Below are 25,144 nucleotides of genomic sequence, written 5' to 3'. Positions count from 1 at the left end.
TAACTGGGCCTCCTATACCCATGAACACGCAGGCAGATGTCAGCACTAGGCATGGCTGATGGCAGGCCAGGAGGTAACTTGAGGTCTCTTTGTTGCAGGTATGTGAGGGAGACAAACTCTAGTACATGGTCAGGGGCTGTGAGTCTGGAAGGTGTTTTCCAGGCTGAGGCAAGTTTCTTCTGCCACAGCATGTTGCCCTCTGCTGCTAGGTAGAAAGACCCTTATGGCCAAGAGTAGATCACGGGGCCAGTCTAGAATCCTTGATAAGGAATGCCGATGGCACAGAAACCACGTCTAGCTTTTCCAAGGCTAGTCAATTAGGTTTAAGGCCAGCAGTGTGTGTTTTGGCAGCTGGTAGGCAGCAGCTCCTCTCCTTCATCCGTGGAGGATTTGTATTTCATCCCTTAACTCTGGCGGTTACTTTAGGACAACTAACAAACTCTTCATCTTCCTGTCCTAAGCTTCAGGTCACCCCAGGGCCCTTGCTATGGGTGTGAGTTAGAGGGCCAACTTCTCATGACCCAGGTTCTCCTTTGGCTTTGCTGAGCTGGCAGCTCAGAGTTCCCTTCCTTGAACTTCATATCCCGTAAAGGGAATGTTGTGATGAATGAGGGAGTGATCCTGAAATGAACCCAGGCCTTTGTATACCATATCCAAGACTCCATCCATAGCCCCGGCCAGAGATTCTCATCTGCCAGACCAAGTCTCTCCATAGAGATAAAACAATGGCCATCTTTTCCTGAGTAGTAAAAATGATTTTTTAAAAAGCTAATGAATTGTCTTCTTAGCTTTATGGGTTGTTGTTGTTATTGTTTTGTTTTGTTTTGTTTTTTGTTTTGAGACAGTCTCGCTCTGTTGCCCAGGCTGGAGTGCAGTGGCGCGATCTCGGCTCACCGCAAGCTCTGCCTCCCAGGTTCACACCATTCTCCTGCCTCAGCCTCCTGAGTAGCTGGGACTACAGGTGCCCACTACCATGCCCGGCTAATTTTTTGTTTTTTTAGTAGAGACAGGGTTTCAGCGTGTTAACTAGAATGATCTCGATCTCCTGACCTTGTGATGTGCCCGCCTTGGCCTCCCAAAGTGCTAGGATTACAGGCATGAGCCACTACGCCTGGCCAGCTTTATGGATTTTGTCTATAAAATTTCTTGCCGGGTGCGGTGGCTCATGCCTGTAATCCCAGCACTTTGGGAGGCTGAGGTGGGTGGATCATGAGGTTAGGAGATCGAGACCATGGTGAAACCCCGTCTCTACTAAAAATACAAAAAATTAGCCAGGCGTGGTGGCGGGCCACTGTAGTCCCAGCTACTCGGGAGGCTGAGGCAGGAGAATGGCATGAACCTGGAAGGCCGAGCTTGCAGTGAGCTGAGATCGTGCCACTGCACTCCAGCCCAGGTAACAGAGAGAGACTCCATCCCAAAAAATAATAATAATAATTTCTTAAACCTTTGGCAACTGCTGTTGTCTGTCTGCCACTGAGCACTAGCAGCTGAAAAAAAAAAGGAATGGTACTAATGGAAAAACTCAGAAATATCTTATCATGTGTGGCTCAATAGCATGTTTCTTTATGGACATGTGTGGTCTTGGCTGTGATTTTATAATGCATACATATAACATCATCCTATTTTACTGCTAGTAAAATTGTTCCTGAATCCTATGATGGCATTAAATGTATAAATGTGCCATGGTGTTCTGCAGAGAGCAACATGACTTCCAGGTGTGTTTCCACCTAGTGGGTTTAGAAGCAGCTCTCCAGTTCCCTCTCAACTGGGTGAGAGAGCAGACAGGTGCCAGAGGTGAGTTAGGGTAAACTGAGCATAGCCATTTGTGCACAAGTTTATAAATCATAAATTTTACTTCTCAAAGTGGCTTTAGACTCATTCCTCAGCAGGGATGAATGGACATATAAGCAGTTGTCTTTTTGAATAGTTTCTTTTGGATAATGAAAACTGTCAGAGTTAAGGAATCAGCAAGAAAACCAACAAACTACCAGTCCTCAAAAATCATTACTACCTAAAGCAAATGAAGTTGTCCAGAACAAATTCCTTTGCTTGCATTATAAATATAAACATCATGCGTGCTGCACGTGGGCTAACCAGAGGGCTTCATTCTGCAGTGTGGGCAATTTGGTCTGTGGCCAAGAGTGGGCTAGTTAGCAGGGATAAAAACCAAAGGGGTTAAAGTCCATCATAAGGAGTGATCAGTGTTTATGAAGAAGGACAATTTAAAATGCTCCATTGGAACCAGGCAATTGCACTTTTGCTCAGGGCCTAAGATAAAAGGGTACATTCAAGTTCATCTGTGGGGCATGATGTGGTATTAATATCAGACCACTGGATCTTCTTCTCTTTGCTTGCATCTTTAAGTCACTTTCCCTTTCTCATGGCCAGGGCCTGGCAGGAAGAGAGAAAGGCTCATGGGAGCCCTTAGAGAGCCTTGCTTTGTCATTTTGCCATATCAGAGACTCCCTTTCCTTGAGGTCTTCCCTGTGGTGGTTGACAGGAAATTGATTGACACCCCTCTGCTGTCTGGATATGGAGTCCTTCCTTCTAAGTGAGCAGGTTTGCCTGTCTCACAGAGGGTGAGGCAAGTGACCAGAGAGGATAACACATGTTGAAATTTGTCCTAAATCTTGAGTCTCACTAATTTGGCTCAGCATAGCTCTTGAAGTAGTTCAATTTTTCATTTGATCATTCTTAAACATATGTATCACACATGATTAGCAGAGAAAAAATTCATCCTTTCAAGCGATCCCATCTCTGCTTTCTGCTTAAGAGTATATTGATCTGTGAAGATTGTATAAAGTGTAGTGGAAGCTACAGGTTGACAGAACTCAAGCTCTCTTTCCACCGTTATTTATAGCAGAAGCATCTACATTGAGTGTGTTTATGTAGTATGTGGAAAGACGTGGAATGTGCTATGAGGAACTTCTGTTTGAGTGTTAGACCAACCCATGTCTGAGGCACTGAGCTAAATATCTCATTTTCCTTTGGATTTAATGTGGAGATTTAGGAAAGTAAGAGGGGAGAAGTATTGAGCAATTGAGTCTATGTGTATTTATTTATCTGGGTTAAGAGAGGACTGGCCGGGGAGTTAGTGCAGCTGGTCCGCCCAGGGGTAAACTGGGTGTCTCCACCAACCACCACCCATTACAATTACAGCTACTGATATTTGGGTATCAATCATGTAACAGACACAACTCTAAACATTTTTCACTTAAGACCCATTTTTTCGGCACATATTTGAGTATCTATTGTGTGCTTGCAGTCATCAGGAAAAAAGGCTGTCACAGAACCTGTACTCTAGTATTTGGGGTGGGGATGGGGGGCAGTGGAGTTGGAGAGAGACAGATGACAATGATTAAGTATCGTCTTCTAATGTACTCCAGCAGCATTAAGGAAAAAAGACAAAGTGCTTTATCTCAATGACAATTCTCAGTAATCCTATAAGGTAAGTACAGTCACCCCAGAGACCTTAGGAACTCTAGATGAGCTTCGTGAGCCCTTCCATTCCACTCCTTTGGGGTCCAGTTTCTTTCTCTGTTATATGAAGGGCTAGCATTATATGGTTTACGATTCCAGTACAGGAACCCTGTCCTCCACAAAACACACACACACACACGCACATGCACACATACACACACACATTGTAGGGAGTTAGCAAAGGCAATGAGGGGAGTGAGTGGACCCCATAATTCTGACAGGAGCTCCTAGAAAACGTGCAAGTGCTGGTGTTGAACACAGGCCTAGCCTGGGGTCGGCCACGGCTATTTTTGTTGAACCAGATGTTTCTTCCCTTTCACCTTCATTCTTGTAAATATTTCCGATTTTCTCCCCCAAAACAATAAAAAGAATGAACATCCATCCTAAGAGTGTACAAATAGATGCACATTTCCAGACTTAAAATCCTTAAATGGTAATAAGAGACTCAGATAACACAGCTGAAAAACACATTTTTCAGTTAAATTAAGCCAGTGTTTGAGTGTTCTTATTATAAAGGAGTAGATGCACACAAGTGCATGTGTCTGTTTAAGGGGAGTACGGATGTAGTCTGGCTACCTCTCCCTCTCTCTCTGGGCTGCCTGCCGTTGTTCCTTGGCCTTTGCTCCCCCAGGACCTGTTTTGCATCTTTGGCTCCAGAGTAAGCAACCAAAAGGAGTTCTGGGTCCATTAGCACCACTAGAAAGTCTTAGTTTCGATACTTTCTCCCCTGCACATTCTTCCTTTGAACCATGCATGGGCAACTCACTAGAACTTGTGTTTTGTGCCACGGTTTTATACAAAATGTGAATGTTAGAAGCTGCCCCTGTTATAAACACAAACGGCGGCAACCAGATCTCCTAAACTGGACAGTGAGACCCAAGGCCTACTGATCAGATTGATTGACTGTCTTGAGGGCTGAGATGGTTACTTTGCGGGGGTTGGAAAAACAACTACACTGTGGTGTGGACTTCAAAGTAGTTTGATAATCAATATCAGCAAGGAGATAATTCAGTAGTTAGCAGGTGAAAGAGGTGAAAGAACATGTCTTTGTGCTCAGTTAGCAAGGGTCATAGAAGATTGCCCAGTTCTGACTGGCTGGGCAACTTAGCCAAAGCAAAAGGCTTTCTGTTCACTTAGGAAAGCCAGACGATCTCCACGTTGAGCTACATTTGTGTCTTTTACATCTTGTAGTGAGTAGGTACCTATTCTTTGTTTAATCCTCTTAAACAAATCCCCTTAAATCCCGTCTTCTCTGCTTTCCTTACTGTGTGCATCTGCTTCCTGGTTCTTTTAAAATTGCTTCAGCTTAACCTACTTCATGCCTTCTCAGAGATCTCCATTCATTATTCAGCAGACATTTTACTGAACATGTACTGTATGCCAGGCACTGCCCTAAGAGCGCGGAGATCAATAAGACAGATCCTATCATGGTCCTTGGGAAACTTTTGTTCTCAAGGCCAAAATCAGCTCTGACATAGCCCATCCAAGGACCAGCATTTGGAAACCACCGCATTTAGGTTATTTCCAAGTTTACTTCTCAAGCAAAAATAAGCAATATCCCTTTTTTTAGAGAAAGCAGGAAAGAGCTTCATGTTGCAAACCACCAAGCCAAGGGCAGGGCAATTCTCATTTCACTTCACTTCAGATATTCATCTTGGGCCTAGAAAACCATGTCAAAGTGTTGTGTGCCCCTTTTTGGTCTTGCCCTTGGCTTAGTGGTCCTGAATGTGAATGTGGAATAGCTCCTGCCCCTCCTAGAGCCTGGAAATAACCACCCATAAGCCTTCTCCTGCAGAGCCCAGGCAGAAGCCACCTCTTGTGCCAAGTTCTCTGCAATCATCCCTGCTGCAAGAGACCTCACTTGCACAGTGACAGGCTTAGCTGCATGCTTGGACACTTCTCAGTCATTGCTCTGTGCTGGTGGTGTCTGTTCTTGGGCTTATGCCTAGCTGCTCCATTCGATTATAAATCTATTGAGGGCAACTGCCCAATAGACCTTGTACCTAGCTGATACTTAAACAGTATTTGTGCCCCGATGGAGTAGATGTAATATGCTTCTGTTCTTGAGATATTTGCTAGACGGGCATGTCACTTATTTCTTGGAGTCACTGCTAGAGGGATGTTAAGATCTTCCACATCCCCTTTTCTTCTGTGCTGAAGGATATTCAGAGAATACTTACCAAGAGTTTTCTGCCTGGGGGAAATGTAGGGCCTACAGAGTTGCAGTGATTGGATTTTTAAAAATTACATCTTTAATACGAAGAAATTTTTAAGTAGGTAGGCATCCAGACACTGAAGTACCCTTCAGTACTTGTCAAAAGGACAAGGGTGATGTGAGATAGGGTTCCCTACTAAGAAATATTCTCGATTAGAAGCATACTCAAATCCATCCTAAGGATATGTCACACATTGAAATTTGACGACTGAAAGAAGCTGCCGTCACTGGATACATCCTTGGATAATAAACTGTGATGTGAGTTAGATAAAGAGTGTTGATGAATTGCTGTTTCTAATGATTTTTGCTTTACTCATAGGGGTCAAACCTTGGTCAAATATCATGGAAATCCTGGAGGAAAAAGATGGAGTTGACACAGAGCTACTGGTTTATGCAATGACTTTGGTGAACAAGGTTGGTTGACTGTGTTATGGATATGTTTAGATATATTTAACATTATCTAAAAAGATATGTTAAAGCCCTGACCCCTGGTATCTGTGCTTGTGGCCTTATTTGGAAATCGTGTCCTAGCAGACGTAATCCAGTCGTTAGGGTGGGCTCTGATGCAGCATGACTGTGTCCTTATAAGAGGAAAAGAGACACAGAGGGAAGACAATGTGAACATGCAAGGAAGACAGCCACGTGAGGACAGGCAGAGGCCAGAACGATGTATCTACAAGCCAGGGAACACTACGGATTGCTGGCTGCCAATTGAGGATGAGGCAAAGGCAGACTTCCTGTGGAGCCTTCAGGGAAAGCATGGCCCTGCTGACACCTTAATATCAGACTTCTAGTCTTTCAAACTGTGAGAGAATAAGTTTCTGTTATTTTAAGCCACCTAGTTTGTGATACTTTCTTACAGTAGCCATAGGGAACTAATACATTGTGAAAATCTGAAATTTTCCCTCTGAATAAGAGCCACATCATGTGGACACCCATCATGGTGGCTGGAACCATGGCTACAGTGTGCACTGCAGGAGTGGATGCGTGCAGGTGTGCCTGCTTGTGAAGGCCTGTGGGTGCCTACATGTGTTCATGCTTTGGTCTTTTCTAGTAAAACCAGAAAGATTTTACTAAATTTAAAAATAATAATAAGAAGAAGAATAAAGATGGAGTCTCACTTTCTTGCCCAGGCTGAAGTGCAATGGCACGATCTCGGCTCACTGCAGCCTCCGCCTCCCAGGTTCCAGAGATCCTCCTGCCTTAGTCCCCTAGTAGCTGGGATTACAAGCAGCCTGGCTAATTTTTGTATTTTTAGTAGAAACGGGATTTCACCATGTTGGCTAGGCTGGTCTTGAACTCCTGACCTCAGGTGATCCACCCGCCTCGGCCTCCCAAAGTGTTGGGATTACAGGCATGAGCCACCACGCCCAGACAAAATTATTTTTTAAAGTCATTTTTCCTTGAGGGAATATAAATTATGAAGTTTTACTCTAAGAAAATCGTTCACATGTCAGGAAGACACGAGGTACACGTGTTCCACTGCATATTGAAGTTGGACTCTTGGGCTAAGATAAGGAATCCTGGGGGTAGGTCCCACTTGTCTCATGTGATGGTGACCACACTTGGTGCTCTCATTCCTGCTGTCGCGTCCCTCCCTGATCACCACCTTGTAGGGCAGTATTGGTCCTTGGTGCCCACCCCCAGAGGTGCTGCTCTGAAACAATGGGGCCCATGCTGACCCAGGACAGGCCCAGTCTCAGGTCTGGAGTTTCTCCATTTGGATCACCATGCCTTAGAGCACAGGTACCTCACCAGTGACCCCCCCCCCGCCCCGCCCCATGGACCTTCCTTGTACTCTCCGTACACGCTCACGCTGGGTGTGAGCCTGCGGGACCATCTGCAGTGATGATTAGGGCTTTAGAAAGATCCAGAGTCCCTTCCTGAAATACAAGTGGAGAAATACTTTCCCTGATAAACTGGGGATAAATCTGTAGAAAGCAGTATAATTATGAAGAGCAGCTTCTCCTACTAGATGGTAAAATGTGCAAACTCTGAGGATTACAACAATGTGGTCTGGCCCTTTCCTCAGCAGACAGATGATTGGCGCAGAGGAGCTCTGAAAGAGACCTCAGTGTATAGAACAACTCACTGTACAGTTAACATTGGTGGGGACGGGTTGGCTACTGATTGGAGAGGTGTTGTTAAATGGAAGTAAACAAAAACATCCTTTGACCATATACCACAGTAAGCCCTGGAGAGCTTAAAGCATTTAATGGAACATATCAAACTGCAGGGAGAAAAAGAGAGATGAAGACTAATTAGTCTCTGGTTGGTAACATTTATTTTAATAATAAAACCAGTGAAAAAGGTTCCAGAGGAAGAGATTTAACTATTTTACTGCATAAAATTTTAAAAGATCTTATTTATAAAATGAAAACCACAAATTATAACTAAATGCAAATGACAAACTGGGAGATTATTTACAAAAAGAAAGGTAAAAAATGATATTATCCTAAATATATTTTGAATTCAGTAGAAAAATGAAAGACATTAAACCAACTAAGAACAAAAGAAATACATAAGAAAACAACAAGACATATTTCCCAGGTCACATTGGCAATGATTGTCTTTTAATGAAATATCATTTGTTGATGAACACCCAGGAAACTCCTATAACCCTGGTGGGAAATGGGCACAACTTTTCTGAAGCATAATCCTAAGAATTCTGCTTTTATTTTCAAATATTTTTGTGAGCTCATTTTACCATTTGATTTGAAGCAATTTTCTGTTGGTTTCTAAGGATTAAGGTCATCTATTTCCTGTCCTTTTTAGTCATTGACATTGCACTGGAAAACACTGAATTCAGCAAAAATGGAATTTTCACGCTGGCACAGTGTTCCCTGTTGTAACATTATTTTATTGATAAGGCCATTCCCACATGTTCTTGTGATCATACCAGTTGCTATTCACTAGCAGAGGGACCCAGTGCCTGTCACCCTCTGCTCAGCATTTTGTGGCATTTGATGTCCAGGAATCCCTCACTTGCTCTTTCTCATCTGGCAGTTCTTTCTCATCCTTTGTTAGTTCTAGCCAAGGAGACATCCAGAAAGATCCTTGAGGTCATTCATTCAAATGTAATCCTTTCCTTAACTAATATATGCCTAGTGTTCCATTATTGGAACGCTAAGCTTGTGCGATTTATTTATATCCTACTTCTCAACGTCATCGCCAAGGTCTGATTTTTCACACAAAAAAATTTGCAACCTCTGGCATAAATGGGTTAAACAAGTCAACAGACCACCAGCACTCATGCCACGTTTGTTTTGTTTTGTTATATTGTAGTAATGCATATTGCCCAATGAGTAAACTCCTCTGAGATACCAAACAAAATAACAAAATGTTAATCTGGATCTGGAAAACATTCAGACTGTGAAATCTGGGAAATTATATTGCAAGTTGGGTCGTTTCTAACTATTGATTTCAACAAAATAAAGGCCCTTAATAACATAGAATTTTTAAAAATGGACATTTCCATGACACAACAATGACGCTAAGTCCTATCCTGGTTACTGTTCTAAAACTGATTACCTTGTAAAATAGGGTGAAGCAGACTGGGGATCTGAGGTAGAATGAGTAACAAGAGGGGTTACCGTGAGGCCGGCTTAGGGTATTCAGGGAAAGCAGGACCCCAGGGAGCCATGGGGAGAGGAGTTGTTCAGTGGGGCTAGGGGATAACTAACCTGGATGGTACATGCTGAGTAGTTGCCTTTGTTTTTACATTTACTTTTATTGTTTTAAAATTAATGTCTTAGTCCATTTTCTGTTGCTGTAACTGAATACCACAGACTGGGTAATTTATAAAGAAATCGATTTCTCACAGTTTTGGAGACTGGGAAGTTCAATATCAAGGTATCAGGGTACTGGCATCTTGTGAGGACCTCTTTGCTGTGCCATCCATGGGAGAGGGCAAGGGGGTTGTAGGGGAAGAGAGGAGAAGGGGGTGAAACTTATGTTCTATTAGGAACCTATTCCTGCAGTAAGTAATCCATTCCTGAGATAATGGCATTCATCCAATTTACCTCCTTTCAACACTGTTGCTTTGGGGATTATGTTTTTAATGCATGAACTTTGGGGGACATATTAAAACCATAGCATTCTGCCCCCGGTCCCCAAAATTCATGTCCTCCTCATGTGCAAGATATATCCATCCCATCCCAATAGCTCCAAAATCTTAATGAATTCCAGTACAAACTCAAAGTCCCAAATCCAGAGTCTCATCTGAATCAGGTATAGGTAAGACTCAAGGCACAATTCATCCTGAGGCAAATTTCCCTTTAGCTGTGAGTCTGAAATCAAACAAATTACCTACTTCCAAAATACATTGTTGGAACTGGCATAGATGTTCACATTCCAAAAGGCAGAAATAGGCAAGAAGAAAAGGGTAACTAGTTCCAAGTCCAAACCCCAAGAGAGAAAAAAACAATATTAAATCTTAAGACTCTAGAATAGTCTCTTTTGACTCCATGTCCCACATCCTGGCCACCTTGGGGTTGGGATCACAAGGCCTCAGGCAGTCCCATCCCTATGGCTTTGCTGGGCTCAGCCCACACTTCAGCTCTTCTAGGTTGGAGCTTTTGCCTACAGCTTTCCTGGGCTGGATTGCACACTGGTAGCTCTACAGTTCTAGGGTCTTGAGGGCTACCGCTCTCCCATGGCTCCACTAAGCATTGCCCTACTGGGAACTCTCCACAGTGGCATCACCCCGTGACCAGTCTCTTCCTGGGACCTGAGGCTGTCCACAATCTTCTTTTAGATCTAGGTTGAGGTCACCACGGCTCCACAGCTCTTATATTTTCCACACCTGCAGAATTAGCACCGTGTGTTTTATGGCTTGTACCTTCCAGAGCAGCAAGGCCTGCTTGAGTCACAGCTGGGGTGGCCAAAAAATCCTGCACCAGAATTCTGGGAGCAGGATCCTGAGTGGCCCTGAGCAGTGAATGCTGAGGTACCACTGGTGCTTGTCCAGAAACCTGGCCCTTAAGGTCCTAGCTTGATTAGAAGGTCTCTGAAATGCCTTTGGAGTTTTTCTTCCATTGTCTTGGGGAATAACACTGGCTCCCTTCTATCCATACTATAATCCTTTTAGCAAATGGTCACTTGGTCATCCCTTTGGTTTGCTTTCCAAAAGATGTCTTTTCACTCTTTACATGACCAACCTGTGACTTTTTCAAATTTTTCTACTCTACTTTCCTTTTAATAAACTCCATATTTATATCACTTCTATCCTCTTGCATCTTCCTATATGCAATTAGAAGTAACCATACAACTCCTTCAATATTTTGCTTAGAATTTTTTTTCACCAGATATCCTAGTTCATTGCTCTTAAATTCTATCTTTCATTAGAGCCCTAGGACATGGACATAGTTCAGCAAAGTTCTTGCCACTTTAAAACAAGGATGGTTTTTACTGCAGTTTCTAATACCTTGATTCTCATTTCCATCTGAGACCTCTTCAGAATTGGCTTTACCATTTGTATTTCTACCAACCACGTCAGCAGTCTCTAAGAAGGCTCTGACTTTTCCTACAACTATTCTCTTCTTCTGAGCTCCCACCGGAGTCAACCGGATGATGCTCTAGGCAATCTAGGCTTTTTCTAGCTTGCTTCTCCAAATCTTTCTGGCCTCTACCTATTACCCAATTCCAAAGCTGCTTTCACATTTTCAGTTATTTGTTATAGCAACAGCCCACTTCTCTGTATCAGTTTTATGTCTTTGTTTGGTGTTGCTATAACAGAATACCACAGGCTGGGTAATTTATAGAGGAAAGAAATACGGTTCTTGAGGCTGGGAGTCCAATATCAAGGTGCTGCTCGCATCTGGCCAGGCCCTTCTTTCTGTGCTATCCCATAGTGGGATACAGAGGGTAACAAGGGTTGTAGGGAAGATAAGACGGCTGAACTCATCCTTTTACTGGGAAACGACTCTCACAATAATTACCCCAGTCCTGAGATAACAGGACTAATCCATTCATTACCTGATCACTACTTTAAGGTTCTCCCTTCCAACACTGCTGTATTGGGGTGTAAGTTTTGGTGGGGGGCACATTCAAACCATAACAATGCACCTTTTAGAATATAGCTATATGAGTTTTAACACATACGTGGAGATGGATCACCTTCACAATTAGAATACAGACTAATAATAACGTAGTATTCCCCCATGTTATCCTTTTATAGTGACATTCTGACCTCCTGTATGTAATCCTGAGAAACCACTGATTTATTCTCTTATCACTGTAATTTTGTCTTTTCAAGAATGTCAGATGGAATCATACAGTAAGTAACGCTTTGAGGCTGGCTTCTGTCAGTATAATGCCTTTTGAGATTCATCTTTTATTGCATATATTAATATATGCAATATATTAATTAACTCCTTTCCACTGCCGTGTAGTATTCCTTGTAGAGATGCATATGTGCTTACCCACTCACCTGTTGAAGGAGATTTGTGTGTATATAGCTTTTGGCTTCCACAGATAGCGCTGCTATGAACATTCGCGTACCGGCTTTGCCACAATGGTTTCATCCTATAAGAAAGACTTGGTGGAATCAATGAAAACCCAGGGGGGGGAAGAATGTCCTTTAGGAAGAATTTCCCCCTCTGAGAGAGACCTGTGAAGATTTACGTGTCACAGGCCTTGTCAAGACAAAGTCTAAGAAAAAACAGGAGGAAGGGTACCAAGTGTCAGGCAGCTATGCTCAGCACCTTTAGTTTCTGAGGGTGAATGCATCAGCAAACCTTTACCTCGCAGACTTTTCTGGTGAAGCTGCCATTTTTGCCAGAAGTGGACAACTTAGCAGCAGGGTGGCTGCAGGGTGGAACTGGGAGGGGAGGCCCAGGGACAGGTGGGAGTGTGGTAGAATTTGCTGAGCCTATTAGAGAATCAACCAAAAAAAAAAAAAAATGAATTTTTAAAAAGATGTATAGCACCCTCTTTCACAGCTGGAAAAAGAAGCTGCATTTGTGAGTGGCAGAAGGCCATCGTCTCCCCTGCAGCTTGCATGAAAGGTGATAGTACGCAGGGTTGGCTTAAGCCCATATTTTCACTGCGGAAATGACAAATGACCTGCTGATACCCTGAGTTCAGGGCTTATTACTGAGCAAGGGGCAAGAGTTTCCCGAGTCTTTTTAGTTCTTTTTTTTTTTTTGAGACAGAGTCTTGCTCTGTCGTCCAGGCTGGAGTGCAGTGACACGATCTCGGCTCTCTTCAATCTCCGTCTCCTGGGTTCAAGTGATTCTTGTGTCTCAGCCTCCTAAATAGCTGGGATTACAAGCATGTGCCACTACATCCTGCAAATGTGTATTTTTAGTAGAGACTGGGTTTTGCCATGTTGGTCAGGCTGGTCTTGAGCTCCAAGCCTCAAGTGATCCACCTGCCTCAACCCCCCAAAGTGCTGGAGTTACAAGTCTGAGCCACTGTGCCTGGCCCCTGCTTACTTCTATAGTTCTAATTTTTAAATTATTTACTAATGGTTCCCTCACCCTTTATGGCTGGACTTGCTAAAGCAATGGGGATTAGGTTTAGCAGTTTAACCTCCTGGAAACTTCTGAGTGAAAGAACCTCAGTGGGCTCCCAGCAAGGAGAAAGCGGAAGAGGAAGGTAGGGGAACAGAGAGGTGAAGAGACTACCAGCGGCCTCTCTCTGTGCCTGGGGCTGGCCCCCACGCTGCTGTGTAGGAAGTTTTAATTCTGACACTAGACATCCCTTCACCTGCATCCCTCAGGCTGTGCATTTTGCAGTCACCTGGCAGTTAGGGCATCTCTAATTGTTCACCCTGCCCAGGCCTGGTATTGCTATTTCCCTCTCATCTTTTAATAAGTTCTAGAGTTTTCACTGAAAGCAAAGGGTGATAGGATTCTTTGAATGATGTGCAAGTTTTTAGTCAATGTTGGAAGCAGAGGGCAGCCCTGATGACCGTTATTGCCTGTCATTGAGATGTGGTTGGCCTGGTGCCTGTAGACACTGGTGTGGGCTGTCATACATGGCAGCCCAAGTGTGAACACCTATTTATGATGGCTTCAGATTCACAGCCTCCTGCCTTGTGTCCTTACTGGGGCCTTGAGTAATTAGGCTATCACATCACAGTTGGTTTTCATTAATTTCTGATCTCAATAGCAGTGACTTGTGCCCTCTTTGCTCAGCTTAAATAGGAAAAAGCCATTATTCGAGTTATGAATAGAGGCCTTCTTTCCAACATTGATAGCCCCAAGATAGAAGTGTTAGAGAAGCTGGTGCTATGAAATGGTCTTTACAGAAGTGTTGGTCTTATTCCTTCCTAGGCAAGTTATCATGTTTAGAATAATTCTGGAATGTTTGTCTTGTTCTTAGAAATGCAAAGATAGTGAAGTAAGTAGGGACTAAAGGCTGAGACTGGAATGGCAGCTCTGAGCCCAGGGTTTTATCCCAGTGTCTTCAGTCACTTCCTGTTGCCTCAGGCGTTTATCCTTCTCTGCCTCCTATATAAGATAAGGGGCTTGTAGTAAATCTCAGGCTCCTTCCAGCTCTGAGCCAGGGCCTTGTCTCAGATACCCTCCTTCTCTTAGGAGAGGTAGAATTCAAAGAGAAGTCAGCTTTTTCTTTCTTGGGTTCTCTTTTTGACTCTTACGCTGCCTTGACATTTCTCATGCTTTTCTAAATTTCATAGACCACAGGGAAGCCCTGCTGAATTTACATACAATTTAATAAAATTAAGTTGTTACAACTCCAGTTGTTGGTGTATGGATCTTAACAGGAGTTTGTAATTACAAAGTACGTTAGTTTACTATGCAGTGTAACAAATTGCCGCAAACTTAGCCACTTCAAACAACACCCATGTATCATCTCACAGCTTCCATGGGGCAGGAAGTCCAAGCACGGCCTTAGTAGGTCCTCTACCCAGGGTCTCACAAGGCTGCAGCCGAGGTGTCACCCAGGGCTGGAGTGTCATCTGAGGCTTGGGGTCCTCTTCCAGGTCTATGTAGTTGGCAGAATTCATTTCCTTGCTTCTGTGAAAGTCGTGGTTTTTGCTGCTGCCTCGAAGCCAGTGGGATAATCTCTTTCCAGTCCAGAGCTCAGAGAAGAGCTAAGCCTTCTTGTAAAGAGCCTACTTGATTATCACGTAGGAGAGTCACCTCTTCGATTAACTCAAAATCAACTGATTTTGGACCTTCATTACACCTGCAAAATCCCCTCACCTTTGCCACCTAATGTAACCTAATCATGGGAGTGCCCCCCTCTCATGGGTGTGCCCAGCCCACACTCAAGCCGAGGCGATTATGTAGCACATGTACACCAGAGGGGAGAATATTGGGGTTCATTTTGCCTGCCACACTGAAGAGGCTTTTGCTCAAATAAATTTGTCATCTATCTGGATTGATTAGTGGCCATGATTATAACAATATGCCTGGATTAGGCATTGGAAAATGCCTTGAGAGCCTCAAGGCAGTCTTCTATGGTGTGTCTGTAGCTGGTTCTTCTCTTCTTCCAGACGTTATCAGGACTGCCAGACCAAGACACCTTCTACGATGTCGTGGACTGCCTGGAGGAGCTGGGCATCGCTGCTGTGTCCCAGAGGCACTTGAACAAGAAAGGGACTGACCTGGACTTAGTGGAGCAACTCAACATTTATGAGGTACCAGACCATGCCTTTTGTAAGGTATCGTACAGCTTTGGCAATTGTCAAAGGCTGAGATGGTGCCTACTTTAGACCACATGTGTAGCATATGAGCACCACCAGCTTATCAGAAATTCAGGATCACAGGCTTCACCCCAGAGCTGCTGAATCAGAAACTCTGAGGGCCCAGCAGACCGTGTTATGACAAGCCTGCCAGGAGAGTCTGATGTGTATTCATGCTCAAGAACCCTTGATAGAGGGGAAATTGGTTAGCTATTTTCCTTTAAAGAACATGCCGTCTGTCAGCAGCACCTTCACTCAAGGAGACGGGGAGAGAAAGAAGCAGAGACAGAAATCGTGCTTCTTACACCTGAGGGAGATGGAACTTCAGGCAGGGCCAGATACATGATTTGTAGGAACCAATGCAAAATGGAAATGAAGGACCATTTATGGAACACTGGAGCAAAAGTGCTGTTAAAGATACTAAAACAACTCTTCACTTTCTTCTGTGGTTTCTCCCACCTTGTGGTGATTTTCTAATTCGGTATGTAATGTTATGAGGAAAGAAAAATTAAAATTTAAAATTATTATCATGAATTTTACCATTCATCTTTATATTATAAAGTGTCAGTTTCAAATGCAAATATAAGAGCCTTTAACTTGTAGGCAGAATCAGCCAAATTACCTCAGTCGTATTCTGTAGCTCCCACATGCACGTGTATTTTGTTCTTACCAGAACAGCAGAAACAGTACGAAACTGACTGCACTGTTTTTACGTCACTTCCTGAGGTGTGTGCATTCTACCAACACTCTGCCTGCAACTTACTAAAGAGCAAGAAAGGGCTGAAAGAAAAAGGATCTAGGAGCTGCCCTGTCTTTTCCTTTCTTTTATGTTGTCATTTCAGCATAAGTTGTTGTCTAACATGGGAAGGTAACAGGGTAAGAAAGAATATGAGAGGCTCCATGGGTTGTCTTCTGTCTGCACTCAAATCCGTCTTGAAGGGAAGCACGGCCCCCAGGGCTGTCAGTGCCCCACCTCCCCAGTTGTAGGTGTAACATACTTACCTTGTACTCACTTCTGGTCCCGTGGAACTCCTGCCTATCGCGAGTCTACCAGAATCTGTGCACATGAGCAGCAAGGAATGGCAGACATGCATGTTGTACCTCTCTGCTCTGCTCATGCAACTGCACAGGTCACTCACCCATGACGCCAGTTCTGCTTTGGACTACACATCAGGGCTTTGGACCCTGTTGACTTGAGTTCAGACTGTTTCCTGTGGGTTAATTTTAGGTCAGATACCCCCATGGTATTGAAAGTACTTAACTGTGAGAGTGTTGAAATGACACTTTTTCTTGCTGATCCTCATCATCCCACTGTCCTGCCATGGCCAGTTAGGGGCAGATCTGAAGATGTGTTTTCTCTTGGGTGGTATGACCTCAACCAGGAAAGTGAATGCCTCTAGGCCCAAACTCACTCAAAGAATACAGTGACCCAGGCAATCCCTGAGGACGTTCCATCAGTGGCATTCTGTGTGTCTGTCATTGCAAGAGCCTTTGGGGCCTGTATAACCTTCCACCTCTGGTTGTTTGTTTGTTTGTTGAGATGTAGTCTCTCTCTGCTGCCCAGGCTAGAGTGCAGTGGTGTGATCTCAGCTCACTGCAACCTCCGCCTCTTGGGTTCAAGTGATTCTCCTGCCTCAGCCTTCTGAGTAGCTGGGATTACCAGCATCCACCATCATGCCTGGCTGATTTTTATATTTTAGTAGAGACAAGGTTTCACCATATTGGCCAGATTGGTCTTGAACTACTGACCTCGAGTGATCTACTTGCCTCGGCTTCCCAACGTGCTGGGATTATAGGCATGAGCCACTGTGCCCAACCTTGGTTTTTTTGTTTTGTTTTGTTTTGCCCTCCAGCCATCCTTCACATTCCACAAAATTCTCCATTTTAAAGTGTACAATTTAATAGTTTTTAGCATATTCACAAGTGGTGTATATGTGTTTAGCATATACACAAGATGGTGTACAGTCATCACCACTATCATATTTCAGACTGCTTTTGTCACTCCAAAAGAAATCCCCACACCCATTAGCAGACACTTCACATTCTTCCCTGTCCCCCATGGCCCCAAATCGGTAATCTACTCTCTCTCTTTCTGGATTTACCTGTTTTGGATGTTTCATACAAATGGATCCATACAAAATGTGGTCTTTGTGGCTAGCTTTCACTTAGCGTGTTTTCAAGGTTCACCCACGTTGGCAGAATCACTACTCTGTTCCTAGTTGTGCTGACAGTATTCTATTATATGGATATACCATATTTTGTTTATCCATTTATCAGTTAGTGAATACTTGAGTTATTTCTACCTTTTGGCTATTATGAATAATGCTGTTCTGAACATTTGTTTTGAATTGAAGTTTGTGTACATATGTTTTCAGTTCTCTTGGGTTTATACCTAAAAGTGAAATTGCTGGTCATATGGTAACTATCTCTAACTGATTGAGGAATTTCTGGATTGGTTTCTAAAGTGGCTATCCCATTTTACATTCCTACCAGCACTGTATAAGGATTCCAATTATTCCACACCTTTGTCAACACTTATTATTGTCCACCCTTATTATAACCAGCTAGTAGGTGTGAAGTGGTATCTTACTGTGGTTTTGACTTGCATTTCCCTTAAGACTGATGATGTTTAGCCTCTTTCCAAGTGCATATTGGCTGTTTGTATAGTTTCTGTGGAGAAATATTTATTCCGACCCTTTGCTCATTTTTTAATTGATTTTTTAAAATTAATTTTTATTTTTATTTATTTATTTTTTTTGAGATGGAGTTTTTCTCTTATTGCTGAGACTAGAGCACGATGGTGCAATCTCGGCTCACTGCAACCTGCGCCTCCCAGGTTCAAGCAATTCCCCTGCCTCAGCCTCCTGGGTAGCTGGGATTACAGGCATGCACCACCACGCCCAGCTAATTTTGCATTTTTAGTAGAGATGGGGTTTTTCCATGTTGGTCAGGCTGGTATCGAACTCCCGACCTCAGGTGATCCACCTGCCTTGGCCTCCCAAAGTATTGGGATTAAAGGCATGAGCCACCGTGCCCAGCCTTGATTTTTTTATTGTTGAGTTTTAGGAATTATTTATATATTCTGGATACCAGATCCTTATCAGATACATAATTTGAAAATATTTTCTCCCATTCTATGGGTTGTATTTTTCTACTTCTGACCTAACTGATCAGTCTTGTTAATAGTAATACATTTAAAAAATATTTCCTTTTTCCACTTATAATATGTACTCATTGATGAAAATTTGGAATAACAGAAAGCATTTTTGGTATACGAAAAAGCGTACAAGAAAAAAAAAAATCCCCCATGATTTTATTACTAACCATTTTTAACATTTTGGTATTTTCTTCTAGTCTTTTTTGTATATGTGGGTGTGTGTTCATGATGAGGGACATAGTAGTCTACATACAGTGTTGCGTATTGAATCTTATTAGCAAACATGTTGGAAACATTTTCCCTTGACATTACATGTTTAAGAATTTAGTATTTTAGGTGTACAATAGTCTATCTGTGTGTATACCTTAATACATATAACTAGTCCCTATTTTTTCAGATTTAGATTATTTTCAAGGTTTTCACAATTGCAAATGCTGTTATGAGGAAGATATTCATTAATAAACTTTTCTGCACAGCTAGAGCTCTAGGGAAGATATTTTCTGTTTTCTTATGGTCTTCACGAGGTAGAAATGGAGAGAATGATGTATAACTCACTATTTCCTATAAGTTACTGTCATAATAAGTGACAAGTTGAGGAATAGAACAGAATTATCTTCATATGATCTTGGTAGAGAGGAAACTGGGCCCAACATATTTGCTGGCAGCACCTGAAGCTGCCCATAGCCACCCGCTGGCCAGCTCTTTGTGCCCTGCTCTGGGCATCTTCTCTTCCAGCCCTGCCTCACTCCCTCAGTTTTTCATTGTTACTGACCTGAGGCCCTGGGAGGCCAGCAGGTGATGAAGGAGTATGTTCTCATGGCTCCTAAGATATAAGATGGAGAATAAGGTAAGAATACTGAAGATGGAAGAGGAAGAGAGCTCAAGAGAGTTGGCTTAAATAAAGGTAGAAGGTGGACTTTTGACAGCACAGATATTTCCTTCCCTTAGCCCCCTCACCACTATGATCGGAACCTTCCATCTGTTAGATTCTGTTCAACCAGGGGCTCAGATGACCACAGATTTGGATTCCATAGGGTCACTGTATATTCAGAAGCCAGCATGATGCAGGTGAATTGCCCATCAGTGAACCAACTGGGAGAGAGTATTGAAGAATAACCTTGATACCAACTCTAGTAATCTAAAAACTATCCTCTGCTTCAGGGCACATTTTCTCTCCAGCCTACCTGCCTCTTAGCCACCTCCTCATCACCTTCTTTCCCTTCATGCAAAACTTTTAAGAAATTATCCTATGCTCACCCTCTTTCTTTTGTTGAATTACATGTGCTTAATATTTGAGCATCAAGTGTATATCATTCACAAATGAAGCATATTTGTGTCATTTAAAGAGCATTAAAACAAATACCATGTACTAGCTTTAAGAACTAAAACATTACAACTCAGAAGTGTCCTGACAGCCCCTTTATTGTCATCCTACTATTCTTACCCCCAGTATTCTCTTGCTTTCCTTAAATATAATTTAATCTGAAAACCACTTATTCTGTGAGCTAACAAAGAATCATTTTACTAAATCAGAATTGGACAATCAGAGATCTTTCCCAGTTATCTGGCTGTACTAATAATTTCAAGAATACAGCCAATAGAGGTGCAGATGGATCAGAGAGAGGTCTGGTACATCCCTTGTGACTCCCCAGGTCCTTTCTTCATGATTCAGACATGTGCTTTCTGACCCAAAACAACAGACAAAGTCTCTAAGTGAGGTTCACAAGGTCTTCTCACCCAGCAAGGAGCATTTAGTTAGGAAACATCTCTACTTCATGTCCCAGAGAGTCATGGCTCACAAATCCATAATTCTGGGTTTACTTACTGTAAGTAATCCATAGCCAGGGACATCCTGCTAAGGGTATTCCAGAAATAAGCACTCTCAGCAAATATCTTTAGTCTATTTGTTAGGTAGTCTAGTTAATTCACATATTTATGGTAGGTGAGGCAGGTCCTCACATGCTTGTGTTCTTTCCCCAGAAACACCTTTCTTGTAAGATGAGTGAAAGCATCATCAGCCAGATGCTTTAGCTCCTTCTTCTCAGTCTGCCCCTAAACAATGTATTATTGAATTTTGTCTGTTTGCAAACTTTTTATAAACAGAATCGTATCTTTTGACTCTTTCTAGAATATGCCCTTTTGCTCAACAGTTTTGAGACATGTTCCATGTTGATATGTGGGTAACAGTTTGTTCATTTTCGCTGCTGATGAATGTATCACAATTTATTTATCTGCTCTGCTCTGAACAGATGTTAGATGGTTTATATTTTTGTTGCCTTGACAAACAATGCTACTGCGAGAGTTCTTGTACTTCCCTTTGTGTGTGTGTGTGTGTGTGTGTGTGTGTGTCTGCACGCGTGCATGCAGTAGTTAAGATGTTTAGGTATCAGTTTTATTCATGCTTCATCAAAATATTTAGAAGTTTTTCTTCTTTCTCTAAGCCCTGGAAATGTTTAAGTGACATTTCATATTCTAGTCTTTGATGGCTTATTAGAATTCTCTTGGGAAATTACGTGGGCCTGTGATGTTAAATATATATGTGTGTGTAGTGAGGACAGTGAGGGAAGATTTTTGGTAACCATATTTTTTTCTATGGAAACTGGTCTGTTTAAACTTCCTATTGTTACAGGATCGAATTTGCTAAATTACATTTTCTAGGAAATTATCTATTTCATCTGGATTTTAAAATTCCTTAGTAAAGGAATTTTTATTAGTCTGTTATGGATATTTTAAATTTCTTCTCTTTTAGTAATCTTCCTTTTGTTATTCTTACTTTGTGTGTTTGTGACTTCTCCTTCTTTTCCCCTCCAGATTAACTAATAGTTTGTCTATTTTGTTGATTATTTTCAAGCAGTAATTCTGATTTTTATATGAATTGCACTGCTTTTCTGTTTTGTAATTCAATGTTTTGCTGTTATCTTTATAAATTCCTTTTATTTTCTTTGAGTTTGCCTTGCTGTTTTTCTGGATTTTTGAGTTGAGTAATTGATTTCTTTTCATCTTTTAACCATCATTGCATTCCTGTAATACAATCCATTTGGTAATGATTTATTATTTTATTTTATTTTATTTTATTTTATTTTTTGAGACGGAGTTTCACTGTTGCCCAGGCTGGAGTGCAATGGCGTGATCTCGGCTCACTGCAACCCCCGCTTCCCGGGTTCAAGTGATTCTCTTGCCTTAGCCTCCTGAGTAACTGGGATTACAGGCATGTGCTACCATGCCTGGCTAATTTTGTATTTTTAGTAGAGACAGGGTTTCTCCATGTTGGTCAGGCTGGTCTGGAACTCCCAGCCTCAGGTGATCTGCCTACCTCACTCTCAAAGTGCTGGGATTACAGGTGTGAGCCACCGTGCCTGGCCAGTGATGTGTTCTTTTTAAAAAGGTGCTGTTGGAATTCTGGTTGCTACTAATTTATTGAAAACGTTTGCATTAGCATTCATAAGTAAGATTGGTGTGTAGCAGCTAGCTCCTCCGCATTCCATCCCTGCCACCTCCCCTTCCTCTTCCTTTGTTGTATGCTGTGTTTGTCAGTTTGAGCATCACTGTTGTACTAGCATCATAAAAGAATTTCTGACCACTCCTGCACATTGTGCCTTGTTGCTGTGTGTCCAGATGTCTCCGGGGTGTCTCTCTGATTGCTCCCCCTTAGTGTCCTCCCTGGATCCTCTGTTTCTCACAACTCCCTTTCAGTGTTGACGTGTCCTTATCAGACCTCCTCTCTGTCTGTGTTGTCTTCCTATATTCATCCCAATGAAGTCAGCAGCCTTGGGGGCTCATCACTATCTTGACCTCATGCTTTCTTCTGGGGCCCATGGCTGGTTGCCTCTCTACCTTCCTTTTTCTATGCCTGCTTGCCATCTTGTGTTTCATTCATGTACTTGGAGACCACCATATGTGATATATTCTGCTAGGGGTCTAAATACAGAGATAAAAGATCTGTACCTGCCCCCAAAGAACCTCCATTCTTTAGTCTAAGGCAAGTAGGTAGCCGATTCCCCTAGCAGAGGATGGTGCAGAGGACTTAGAACGTGCCAAGGAAGCTCTGACTAGATCTGACATGACCACCTGAAAACCACACGTGAAATGCAACCACCCCCAAATGAACCCTTTATTTTCCTTCCACAACAAAAACAAAAATTCTGAACGGACTCTTCGTGTCTCTGCCTCTGCAAACAGTGGAGTTTCCCAAGTTACAAGCCCAGAGCTGTACTGGACTCCTTTCTATTTGCTGTGTCCCCATATTTAGGAGTTTGATTGCTGAAAACTGTGCTTTTTCTTCATTCCTGTGATCATTTCCTTAGCTCTGGCCCTCATTGTTTTTTGCCTGAAGTATTGCACGATATTCCTATTCATTTGCTTGTCTATTACTTTATTCATTCAACAAAAGTTCATTGAGTATCTGCTGTGTGCCAGGCACTATTCTAGCCCTGGTGACCCAGCACATCAGACAAGACCACTGCCCTGAGGGGACACATACTCTAATGAGGTGCAGACAGTGATCAAGAACGTTCATAAGCAGAGGATCTGAGATTGCAAACATGTCTATGAAGAAAAGAGATTGTATGAGGTGGGGGCCAGAAAGTGAGGCAGCAGCAAGGGAGGAAGGCCTGTCTGAGATGATGGCCTGACGAAAGACAGTGAATGAGGGAGAGCATTGGAGGAGGTCAAGCATGGCAGGTGTCAGGGGTTGAAAGGAGGCTGGGTGACTGCAGGGGTGGGGCCTGGAGAGCAGCGTGTTCAGAGCCTGGGGACATTGAGATCCCATGAGGGCCATCTCCCTGTTCCAAAGTTCCACCAGCTGCAAGCAAGGTGATCCTCCTGAAAGTCAAATCTCATTATACTGTTCTCTCCTTTAAGAAAACGAATGAATGAATGACTGAGCTTTTCATGACCAGCAAGATGAAACCAAAATTCCTTGAGTTGGTACAAGGGCCCCCCATACTCTGAGGCCTTCATGCCTCTGTGGCCTTGTCTCCACCATTCCCAAGATGTGTCTGAAGTTTCAATCACACTCAACTTCTCCTGTTTTTGAACATGAAAGTCAGGTTCTTTGGGGAACTTTCCTTTGTCCATTCCATTTCTTTGTCTGGAGTGTTTTTCCTTCCTGTTCTCAAGTTATCAAACTCCTACTTCTCCTGCTATAGTCACTTCAGATGTCATCTCTTTCCCTAAGGCTCCTTGGCAAGATGAAAGGGACTCCTGCTGCTTGTCCCCCTACTGCCATTCATAACTGATGAGAGGGTGCTGCCTTGTGTCCACACCTCTGATTTAACAATCCTCAGGACGTGCGACCTGTTTCCCTTTGAGCTACTCTAAGCCATATGTCTCATACCTCTGTCTAGCCCCAAGGCCCAGCAGCACAGCTGCCCACAGTAGAAGTTCAGTAGGTACTTGAATGAAGGTCTCCTTCAAATGTCACACATTTCATGATAGTGTCTATCAGGTGCTGAGTTGAATGAAGGAAGGATGCTATTCAGTTGGAAAGCAGTCACTTTAAGGGGCAGATGCCCCGCAATAACTCAAGCTGTGACAACTGAATCCTTTAGATAGCTGGCAGAGTTGGGATTTTTATTTCTTTCTGAAAGTTAATGCATCTAAAAAATATATTCACTGCCAAAAGACAACCAACATCACTATATGTAAGGGCAGCAACAAATCCTACAAGCAGAACCAATATTTTTTTTTTTTTCACAAAAGACTGAATGTTCTCAAGCAATTGCAGAGAGTTTGGTTAGGCTTCTAGAATTCTTCCTAATAGAGAAGGACATCTGGTGGCTATTATGTCTTGGACTTGCTGGAACCAGGCCCAATTTCATGTAATTGAACTCCATTTCAGAAAGGTGATTTGATCCATGTTTAATTAAATTCATTTGAATTTTTATAGCGTCATATGATTTTTTACATACATAAATGGACAAAACGAAAATATTTTGTCAGATTATGTGTTCTAACTTTGGGTTCTGAAAATGTGTCCCTGTAAGGGGTCAGGCATCTTAAGGCTGAAGACTGGAGAGGACAAGAAATAACTATTACTGTTCAGAGAAATTAATAGGTCCAGTCTCTGAAGATTCTTCCTTGTCACAGGTGCTTGAAAGTATGTATCAGTTATCTCTTGCTGCATAACAGAACACCCCAGAACTTAGTGGTGTAAAACAACAATCCCTGCTCATGATTCTGTGGGTTAGGAATTTGAGCCTTATTCAACTGGGAAGTTTTCACTCAGCTGCAGTTATCTAGTGGTTTGAGTGAGGTGAGTGGTCTAAGATGGCCTTAGTTTATCTACTTGGCCTGGCATTTGGTACTGGCTATTGGCTGGGTCGTATGTCTTCAACAGCCTAGCCCACATTTCTTTCCCATGATAGCAGCATTTCAAAAAGGCAAGTCCCAGTGCATAAACACTTTTCAAGCTTCTGTGTGCATCATGTTTGTTGATGTTCCATTGGCCAAAGCAGGCCACATTGTTGAACTTTCATGGGGGATGAGCACATCACAGCCTGTATTCTTCTCTATATTTTGTGTATGTTTGAGAATTTCCACAGTACAAAGTTAAAAAAAAAACTGTTCAAGCATTAAGAATGGAACTACCATATGATCCAGCAATCCCGCTTCTGGATATTCATCAAAAAGAAATCAA

At 42.7% G+C, this 25,144-nt stretch overlaps 1 protein-coding gene across 1 annotated transcript in view; it reads left to right on the top strand.

Moving 5' to 3' along the window:
• FHOD3 (formin homology 2 domain containing 3) overlaps nucleotides 1–25,144 on the top strand; it is a 245,489-nt gene that overhangs the window by 52,475 nt on the left and 167,870 nt on the right. The window contains exons 4-5 of the mRNA XM_011943648.1: nucleotides 6,015–6,109; nucleotides 15,162–15,305. Of these exons, the coding sequence (XP_011799038.1) occupies nucleotides 6,015–6,109; nucleotides 15,162–15,305 (239 nt within the window). The remainder of the gene's footprint in view (nucleotides 1–6,014; nucleotides 6,110–15,161; nucleotides 15,306–25,144) is intronic.

Source organism: Colobus angolensis, unplaced genomic scaffold (assembly GCF_000951035.1).
Source record: "Colobus angolensis palliatus isolate OR3802 unplaced genomic scaffold, Cang.pa_1.0 Scaffold220, whole genome shotgun sequence".
NCBI classification, from domain to species: Eukaryota; Metazoa; Chordata; class Mammalia; order Primates; family Cercopithecidae; genus Colobus; species Colobus angolensis.
This window is presented reverse-complemented; position numbering and strand designations above follow the sequence as displayed.